The sequence below is a fragment of the Condylura cristata genome, unplaced genomic scaffold (assembly GCF_000260355.1).
Source record: "Condylura cristata isolate star-nosed mole 26May11 unplaced genomic scaffold, ConCri1.0 scaffold00025, whole genome shotgun sequence".
Taxonomy (NCBI): Eukaryota; Metazoa; Chordata; class Mammalia; order Eulipotyphla; family Talpidae; genus Condylura; species Condylura cristata.
The window spans coordinates 13,795,743-13,806,374 of record NW_004567126.1 but is presented as its reverse complement, the minus strand read 5'-3'; the positions used below and the strand labels follow the sequence as shown (position 1 = coordinate 13,806,374).

Genomic DNA, 10,632 nt, shown 5'->3' with positions numbered 1-10,632 from the left:
GTGTGTGTGTGTGTGTGTGTGTGTGTGTGTGTGTGTGTGTGTGTGGCCACTCTACCACTATTTCTCCAGTCTAAGTTTTAGAGTAGGAAGTGGCTTCACATCATTTAAGATTTCATGGAAGAGCTGCATGGTGATGGGCCCCTAGTGTTATTTGCAGCCTACGAAGCCAGGAGGCTGCAGTCTAGACTTTGGGGAAGGGAGGTAACATACAGCAGGCCGCAGCCCCACGTGCAGCAAAATGGTTAGACTTTACAAAAACAGCATTTTGTGTAGGTGTTTCCTATTTGCCTCATCATAAGAACCCCCCAGAGATTTCGGCGACTCTGTTTCAGTGACTTGGGAATAGAACTTCTGAATATATGCTGTCATTTAAGTTAATAAATTGTATTTTTAAGAATGGCACTATATATATAGATACTTCTCAGATGATTATTAAGTTAAGGGAAGATTTACTCGGCCCCAGCTTTCTCACTAGTGACTAGTAAAATAATCTTCTTCCTAACCAGCTTGTGGTTTGTGATTCTTTTTTTCCTGGTTATTATGATACCAAACAAGAATTCTATGATATATGGAGAGAACTTCTATTTACCAGATAAATGAGCTCAGCAATTTTTTTAAAATGTTATAAATGAAAATGTTATATTGACATTTTAGAATTAATAGTAATTTAATTTACCAAGTACACCAGAAATTTGAGCCGTTAAAACCTATAACTGATCCTGACCTATACTCATTTTTACTTTTGCTGGTTCCTACCATCTCATTGGTTATTTTCATAGGTCTTTACTAGGTAATATTGTCCCCATTTGTTAAAGGACACAGAGTCACTGTGTTTAGCTGGAGGACATGCCTTGAGTCCAGCAACTGGCTGCAGATTAGTATTAGTTATTTTATTCTTTAATTATTAGTAAATGGATATGGGGGTGGTATGAACACACTTATCTATAGGTTGTTTTTATTTGCTAAATCTTCTCCAAATCTGTCTCAATAGAAAATAAATAGTTCTTATTTGATGGCCATAAGTGACATGAGTTGACACTGGTTTGAGGGATTTGGGGAGGAGGGGAGGAGGGAGAAGGGAGCTTTCAGAAACAGAAGCAAGATGGCTGTATGGAGTTCCAGAGGCATGCTTTTGAGGTTACTCACCTTTAGATAAATGACTGAATTTCTGTTAAGCAGGGGACACTTCTAAAACACTTTTAGGTTATACAGCTTATTAAAACTGTCTAATGTACATGCTGTTTTGAATGGTATACTTTACAGATCTAATCGTGGTTCATGGTGTTTAATCTGTTTTAGAAACTGGATGGCTTCTACAGGGAGCCAGGCCTCTGATATAGACAAGATTTTTGAATTCTTCAATGATGGCGCACCCCCCACCAAAAAGCCCAGGTAAACAAGGGAAGGGAATCCGAGAAGCACAGTAAATTGCCATTAATGGTAGGTAATGAAGATTAACCAATTTACCCAGTAACCCAATTGTTTTCACCAATACAGACTTTCATATAAAAACCAGATTACTTTGGTTTCAGTTTTTGTTTTTTGTTAAGGTCAAAAATGTATCTAATTTTAAAAGTCAGTATCAAGGCTCCTACTGCTTCACTTCCTCTGAGCTAACCACTTTCAGCTTTTCTGTTTCTTCTACTATTTTACACCCATATTTTAAAATACTATCTGTGTACCACTGTTTGTTAGTTTTGGGGTTTCATTTGTTTCCAGTTATGGGTGATAGGGATTAGGCATGCTCGGCTTCTCCCTGGATTGCCACCCTCGCGCACGTCATCACACTCCCTGCAGCCTCCTGGTGTATTATATCACCTTCTCGGTTAAAGCAGGTTTTTGTATTTACACTGTAGGTCTAGATCAACAGTATTCCTAGCTGAACCTTCTTTTCTTTCCTTGAATTTGTTTTGCTGTAACTCTTGTCTTGGGGACTTTGCTAAAATGTAAGGTGATCCTTCTTTGCTCATATTTAAGAGAAAACGCCAGAAAGCCAGTTGGGTAACCTGTGTGTGCACAGGTGCTTGGTCCCTATAGGTTTCATGGTGATCTCTAGCTGAGTAATTCCCACCTGTTGAACCTGGGGGTCTTTTCTCTTACACTGTTATCCCCAAAGAGGAATCCTCCCAGCTCCTGACAGGTGGGGGACAGTGTGCGGGAGTCTTCCTCTAAGGCAGGGCCCAGTGGAGAATCTTAAATCTCCTAACAAACTCTGACTTAATTCTCCCACCTGCGCTGTGCACAGTATTCCCACACACAGTTCTCTCCAGAATTCTCCAGAGCTGCTGCTGGCGCAGCCGTGCACCAAGTCTTCTCTTTCAGTTCTTCCACTTCCATGTTCTGCTCGAACATTCCCAGGGCTCTAAAAAGGAAATCAGCTGTCACTTTATATCTTGTACAATTTTGTTGACCCCTGTTGTCTGCTGTCCTCTCTTCCTACTTTTTATCAGTTTGTGCCCTTTTTAAACATTACTGTTAGTGTTGGCTTTAGGAAGAAACTGAAGTGCAACACGGCACGCTTTTCCTTTTTTAACTCTAAGTCCTAAATTAGGAAAAATTCTGCCTCAAATGTATACATGAATGATGTAAAAAATACAGCAATATCTGTTGAACAGTAAAACACCTTACTCTTCCTAATTCCCAGAGCTAACCACTGTTTACAGTTCTCTGTGACTCTTGCTTGGACATTTTCTATGTGAGTGTATGTTTCTGTCTCAGCTGAAGTTTGTTTTTCATTGTTTGCCTCTAATATCTAGTCTCAGTCTTTTGCAGTAGACCTTTGGCAGTCCATCTTCTTCATAGATACTTCATCCCCAGTGCCTATGGTAGTGTCTGGTACTTACAAGTCCATACATTTGTTGAATGACTGAGTGTGGGAATGGGGGATCCAAACGGTACTTCTTTTGGTTGTCTCCCCAAAACCAGGTTTCCCACGGTTCAGAGCACTGTTCCTGAGTACTGTTGTTTCTGTTCATTTTAAACATGTGGACAAGAGGTTAAGAAAGGCAGAGTTTCTTGTTGGAGGAGGAATATGCCCACAGCCAAAGTTAATGTGGAGAAACACATTTGCAAACAGATTTTAATATAATTTCCAGAATGAAGGGGGAGTAAAGGACAAACACAGAGCGTGTCTCCCTGCTCTCTCACAGAGAAGCTTAGACAGAACTCTCTATATGTGTGCCATGGAGGGTAAGAAATCAATGTGTTTCACTTTTTGTCACCTTTGCTGAGTAGTTATTCCTTTATTTAGCTATGTGAGTCTCCTGTGTTTTCAGAATGCTGTTGGCCGCATTTTTTTTTCTTCTTCTTTCTGCTTGAGGATAATCTAGAACAAAACCGAAGGCAGATTGTTTCCCATATTTGACTATGTCATGCTCAGTTTTACCTTAATAATGCTGACAAAATTTGAGCTTCCATATTTTATTGACTTTCTTTCATCTCCAGTTTTACATTTCTCAGTCATAGGAATTAAATTTGTATGAGATTCTTTTCTCTCCGGAATGCAAATCAAACATGTTCTTTTGAAATTCAGTGTTGGCTTAAAATACAATTTTAGTTAGTAGAGCTCAGCTAAACTGCCATGTAATTGAACCTTTCCCTAATATTAGTGGGATTTTTTTAGGTTGAAAGGACGCTGAAGGAGAAAATGATTTTTAAGATTGTTAGGATTTTAGAATAGGTTTATTTGTTTTTCAGCAAGCAGTGACTCAGTATTCTGGTCTTTTTGTTTAAGCTACTTCAGAGAGGTCTCAGAAACCCATACTTGTCACCTTGCAACTATAACTGTAATAGCTGAAAGCCATAACTTTAGACAATCTCCCCATGAACCTCATTTGTACTGGATGTTCCCAATCTTACTTGTTTTTTTTTTTTTTTCAGGAAGTTGCTTCCAAGCCTAAAAACGAAGAAGCCTCGGGAACTTGTCCTGGTGATTGGAACAGGCATTAGTGCCGCTGTCGCCCCTCAAGTTCCAGCCCTAAAATCCTGGAAGGGCTTAATTCAGGCCCTACTGGATGCTGCCATTGACTTTGATCTTCTAGAAGATGAGGAGAGCAAAAAATTCCAGAAATGTCTCCACGAAGACAAGAACCTTGTCCATGTTGCCCATGACCTTATCCAGAAACTCTCTCCTGTGAGTACCCTCCTGTTTCCCCTGACACTAAAAATTTCCCAAATCTGTGGCATGCATGCTACATGCGATAGGACATTCATTTCTAGCTTGCAGATTTGCATAGCATTCAGCTGTTCTGCAAATGGTCTAGTGTCCCTATTTAGGGCAGGAGTCTGACTCATTTCAATGTGGTTAAGATGGTGGTGGTGGTGGTGGTGGTGAGGCCTCTGTATTACAAAACTTAAGATTGTTGTCCCATTTTCACTGTTATCATTTTTACTCTATTTACTAATGTAAAAACTTTGTTCCCAACCCTCGAGGCCCTTTGGGGAACTTCAGAAGGATTAGAGATAATTCTTATCATTATGGATGAAGCAGCTCTGGTTTATCATGTTCCTTTTAAAGGAATCACTCAGTATTTGTTTGGGTTTTGTTTTTTTTTTAAGATTTATTTATTTATTCATACGGAACTAGGGTACAAGCCAGAGGTGCAGGGGCGGTGAGGGGATTCGCCAAAGACAGAGTGGGGAGCAGAACAGGCAGATCAATGAAGTACACTGCTGAGGGGAGCAGCGGGTGGGTCAGAAGAGGTCTGCCGCATCATGTGGATCACTTCCAGGGAGGCTGCTGCTAGCTTGCAATGCTGCGTTCTAACCCATTGCACCACCAGGGAGGGCCCTGTTTGGGGTTTTTGGGAAAGATTTATTTTGAACCTGCATATAAGAACTGGAGTGCTGGAGTGTAGGCAGTGAGCAGATTCACCAGAGACAGTGGGGAGCAAAACAGCAGATCTACTGAAATAAATTGCTGAGGGGAGCAGTGAGCAAGACAGGAGAGATCTGTTTCCCCATGTGGGTCGGCTCCCTGGCTGGGGATTGAACTCATGGTGCAGCAGCTGCCAGTAGCTTGATCTACTGTGTCTTCAACCTCTGAGCCATGAGGAACGTCCTCACTCAGTATTTGAAAGAAATTTTGACCTTTATTGAACTGAGTTAGATATCAACTCCTGAGTAATTAAAGGGCCTCATTGTCTTTCTTGTCATAAAAATTTCTTTAAAGTCAGGATTCATTTGAGATATATTTGGAGATAATAAAATCATCAAAGCATGTTCTGAATGATAAGGCAAATGCATCTTGAAAAACCATACAGCTTTTTACTCTTTATTAAGTCATTTATTAGTGATGATTTTCCCCCAGCCCATAAGGCCTATGGGAAAAGAAGTCATTAAGAGCTAGCCTGAAAGACAAGCATTGAAAAGTAATTTTCTCTTTGTTCATGACTCATTTCAGAAATGTAGGGTCTTTTTCTTCCTCCTCTTATTTCCTCCGACAATTAAATGTGGAGTTAACATAGGACCTAACAGTTGTGCTTCCACAGATATACCCAAGAGAAATAAAGACTATGTCCATGCAAAAACTCACAAATATTTAGAGCATTCTAAATAACAGAAGGTAGAAATAACCCAAGTCCACCGACTGGATAAAGAAACACTGATCCATCCATCTTGCCTTTAAAATAAGTCTCACTCATGCATGATTGTGTGATATCATATGTTGGCTATCTGGAAAATAATGATTCACTAAGTTATCATATTTTCTAGATGTTGACACATTTTACTACACAATGAAAACTTACAGTCATCAGTATCACTAGCAGTCCTGTCAAAAGGGACTTGGAAGCTATCTGATGCGAGTTGGCAAGTGAAAATTTTCTAAAATTCTAATTTGTCCTCACTTGACAGGCTCACTTCATTTATTTTTGCAAAAATGCATGAGGATACCTAAATCTGCATGATATTTTTTCTGGCCTTTGTTTTTTCAAGTCAAAATGATGTTTGATGAAAAAGGTAGTTAGTTCCGCTAACAATTCAAGTGCTTAGCCAAGTGTTTGCCTGGAGCCAGCCACCCATTCCTCTCTGCAGCATGAGAGCTTTAAGTATTCTTCCTGTTTCTTCACACAGGAGGTTAAAAGGCCATGTACTTAAGGGTCAGGATTTAATACAATTTATAATTTTTGCCTCTTCACTAAGGATAACCCTCAGTAAAACTAGCATTTTATATCTTCCTGCAGCTCTGCAGTGACGGCTGGCACAGATTCGAGTCAAGGCACCAGCATTTTTGCTCATAAATCCTTTTGTACCATCTGCAAATAGTCTGCACAGTTTAACAGACAAGTAATTGTCTTAATAGGATTAAGAAAACTATTTTGAAAACCTCCCCACCTCATTTTGTTCGCTGGTTTGTTCAAGAGTCCTGCGCAACAGTAGTATGGCAAGGCTAATTTAATTTGCACACTTACTGAGTCTGTGTCCTATATTAGGGAAGTGACATTGTGTGTTCGGTGTGAGGGGCTTGACCTGCAGAATCAGAAAGACTCTGCCATTTAAATGCACTGGGACCCTGGACCAAATTACTCCTCAGAGTCTATTTTTATACCTGTAAACTGGTATACTAACTTCATTGGGGCTTTGTGAAGAATGAATGAGATAATGTAAAAATGTCTGGCATGTAGTATGTATACACAAAACATATTCTTACCCTTGGCAAAAAGGAGTCAGGATTTGTTTTACTATATCTTGAGTCAGGAAGGTGAGGGTGATAGGGTAGTAGAAATGAAATAGCATTAGATTAAGTTCCCTGTTCTAAATGAATAAGAAAATGTCTAAAATTTTATGTAGGATTTTGGCATCTCCTTTACACCTTGTTTGTTTTCATTCTTTTGTCTTAGAGAATGAGAGAGTGAGAAGTTCTAGGGTCATCCACATCAAAACACATTCCTTTAAAGTCTGAGGAAATCAGGGCAATTACAGAGGCCTCCCTCGCTCTCTGTGGGCATGCAGGATGTAGTAACCTAGTCATAGGATTGAAAGATAGTTGGCGGTGCATGACGTTTATTTCCAGGCTTTAACCTTTTTATATCTTTTCTTAGAAGCAAGAGAATATATTCTATACCCATGATTACCTTCCCGATAGTAGGCCCAGGGGTTCTTATCTATGTGTGTAATGATTAAACTGTGTGTCTATCAATCAGGGTGCAAAGTGAAGTTACAGAAGCTCTTACAATCACCATGTTCTTTAATTTTAAAATTAATCTTGCTTTTTGTATAGCTCCTGTCAGCCATTGCAGAAATGATATAAAAAGGTTTATATACATGTATATATCTCACAACATTTCACTCCCACCTATATCTTTGTCTACCTCTTCTCCCCAAACTCAACCCCACCTCACAGGGTCATCAGTCTTAAGAATTTATTGTATGAAAAAAAAAAAAAAGAATTTATTGTATGTTCCTCCAGTGTTTGTTTTTGTTAAAAGCAGGCTAATAAGACTCTTTATTCTTTTCTTCTTATCTCCATCTTCCATGTGAACAGGTAGCATTCTGCACATGGTAATCTGTACCTGGTTTATTTTACTTTATTACCTGAAGGTCTTTGCAAACCTGTCTCCTCCATATGAGTACTGGACTCATTTCTAGTTTTTTTTACAGAGCAGTGATAGCCATATTTTCAGTTATATCTGTAGGATATATTCTCACAGAAATGGGATTGCAAGATTGTAGGTAAGGTGGGTAAATAAGTTGTCATTTCGATAGACACTAAAAGGACACCACTTTATTTTATTATTTTTTTTAAATAACAAGTCTAGAAAACTGCCTGGGTTCACTAGTCATTGCCTCTTGTATGTAGTAAAATGGAGTAACGAGGGTCATAAGTTCCCTTAGCTTGTTCCTGGTCAGATTGTGCATTCTGATTAAACTGTGTTAGCGTGCTTAGGTGGTTGCCTTTGGGCTGCTGGTATGTCATTATTTATGCTGTTGTATGAGAAAGGACAAAAGTTGAAATCTCTGTCTACTTTCTCAGTCACGTAAATTATGGGCTATGTCATCTACTTAGCACTAGAAAAGAATCTGAGCTCACTGCCTGTGGTCACCTGTCTAGTCAAAGATTAGCATCGAACAGTGATTGACAGAATCAGAAAAATATCTGGGCTTGTCACCAGCAGGCTTAGGTACTGTTTTGCTTTTGTGCTCTTAATTTTCCACTGTGAAAATATTTGCTATTTATTTTAAAGAATAGATATAATTTTATGTTTTTATTTTATACTTTATAAAATATTTCATACTTTGCTTTGATGATTTTATATTTGATGATTACATCTTTGAAATAGTGGGAAAAGAATTTGGCAAATTGAAGCATGTTGCATGCATCTGCTTATGTGGTTCCATGGAAACAGATCTTTTATCATGCACATTAGAAAGACTTACAAAGAAAACCAGAAAGGTAGGGGAACTAGTATGAGGGAAAAGGAGGATTGTCTAACAGCTAAGTGCAGTTATGTGTGTTGGAATGGGAAGAACTCATTCTTGGGTTATTATTTAATGGGTTGTTTTACAAAAACAGGAGAGAGAGCAGATATTTGTTGTAGCATGTTATAAACTTATTTTCTGTTTCAAATTTTGTCCCAGGAATCACTTTGTGTTTTAAATTAGAAAGCCAACTTCTTACATGAGATTGATACTGTATTTCCTCATTAGTTCTTAAAGGTGCTTGCATGTATTTCAAATGAGTCTGGGAAAGCAGTTATTGAAATAAACCGTATGTTTAAGAAATAGGGAGTCTGTTAGAACTGGTTGGTTTTTAGTATTGCTGGCAATTGCAAAATGCAAATATTTGATAATCCTTAGAGTATTTGAAGTATTCTTCCTAGCAGACCTGGAGACAAATTGCTGAATTATGCCAGGGGAAAATAGCAGACAAATAGAACTTAAGCAGTTTTTCCTAAACCCAGAAGCATCTGTAAAAAATCTGTTCAGTGATTAATTAGCATGGAACAGCGACTGGCAGAACCAGAAAAGATGTCAGGCTGTATTTAGAGATGGCTTCTAGTGCCTATTACCCAGACACGGAAACACTAACAGATAAAGTATTGTCTTCCTACCTGTAACCTAGCGAGTAATTGGTGCTGGGTACTTCTTCAAAAGTGTGCTATTACTGTAATGAAAACAAATGACCTACCAAAACACCTAAGATTAATGTTTCTCTTTTAAATCCCACTCTAGCGTACTAGTAATATTCGATCGACATTTTTCAAAGACTGTTTATATGAAGTATTTGATGACTTGGAGTCAAAAATGGAAGATTCGGGAAAACAGCTACTTCAGTCAGTTCTCCACCTGATGGAAAATGGAGCCCTGGTGTTAACTACAAATTTTGATAATCTGCTAGAACTGTATGCAGCCGATCAGGGAAAACAACTTGAATCCCTTGACCTTACTGATGAGAAAAAGGTAAAAAGTGAAGAATTAGTCTCTTCAGATTAGTGGATTGTATTGGCTAGTACTGGTATCTGTGTAGAGATAGGAAGGCAAATTCTTATTTCTGGTTGGGATTTTGGTTTTTGAGATAATATATAGTAAAAGGCACAGATAGTGAAAGTGTTCAGTTCTGTGAGTTTTGACAGTTTCACATAATTTTAAAGCAAGGTTATGGAAAATCTTGTGAACTACTAATAACTTTTTGATGCTTGATAATATCAGACAGGTGTAATACTGATTTGGAGCTCCCTCTTAGAGCATATTCCTTATGACATACTTTGGAAATGTGTGCTAACTCTAAGGTCTTGGAAGAGTAACATCTAGGCAGGTTGAAATCAGCATTCAGGGAAACCTCTACACACTTTAAAAATGTAGCCTATGCTGCATAAGCCATCTGCTAAACTAACAGTAAAGTAATTATAAGTGCCCCACATCCCATCTAAGTTATAGATGTTGGTCTGTGCGAACTAACAAGAGGAGGACTTATTGGATGGTCACCTAAGTTTATAATATGAAATCTAGTACCAATAGGATTAAATTGTATATAATTGATGAAACACAATAAAGCCATAAAAATGTTTTCACTGCCATAAAGAAAAGTCTGAGACACATAGTGAATAAAGAAAAGCAGTTGGTAAAACACCACCAGGTCTCCTTTGACCTATAAGTTTTCTTCCACACTGTATCCCAGGAATCTGACTTTAGATCCCACCTAGAGCGCAGCTAAATAGAGCTTGAATAGCTCTTGTCAGGTTTTAAAAGGAAATCAAATTTAAGAAATGGTGTCAGAGACTGATTTTCTCTGGCTAGAGTATTTTCCCCCATGTGTTACAGGCCCGGCTCATTCTTCACTTGTGACCTCAGGTTAGGTTCACCTGCTCTGACATGCTTTCTCTGACCTTTCTTTTTAAGATAGTACTGGTATTTAGAAAGATGGAACGGAAGGAACCCAGCCTTATTTCTTTGTTACCTTCATAGTGCTTACTCTTTTAAATTTTGTTTTTTTTTTTTTTTAAAGATTTATTTATTTATCTATTCGTACAGAACTGGGGTACAGGCCAGAGATGTGGAGGGTGAGAGGATTCACCAGAGGCAGAACGGGGAGCCCAACAGACAGATCGACAAAGTACACTGCTGAGGGGAGCAGTGGGCGGGTCAGGAGAGGTCTGCCATGCCATGTGGTCACCTCCCGGGCAGGCGGGAATC

General features: G+C 38.7%; 1 protein-coding gene across 2 annotated transcripts in view; it reads left to right on the top strand.

Annotated features, from left to right (window-relative positions):
• The window catches only part of FAM118B (family with sequence similarity 118, member B), a 35,809-nt gene that overhangs the window by 18,264 nt on the left and 6,913 nt on the right, over positions 1–10,632 (top strand). For both annotated transcript variants that reach the window (XM_012729711.1, XM_012729710.1), the window contains exons 2-4: positions 1,300–1,392; positions 3,880–4,132; positions 9,172–9,399. In XM_012729711.1, the coding sequence (XP_012585165.1) occupies positions 1,307–1,392; positions 3,880–4,132; positions 9,172–9,399 (567 nt within the window). In that variant the 5' untranslated portion in view covers positions 1,300–1,306. The remainder of the gene's footprint in view (positions 1–1,299; positions 1,393–3,879; positions 4,133–9,171; positions 9,400–10,632) is intronic.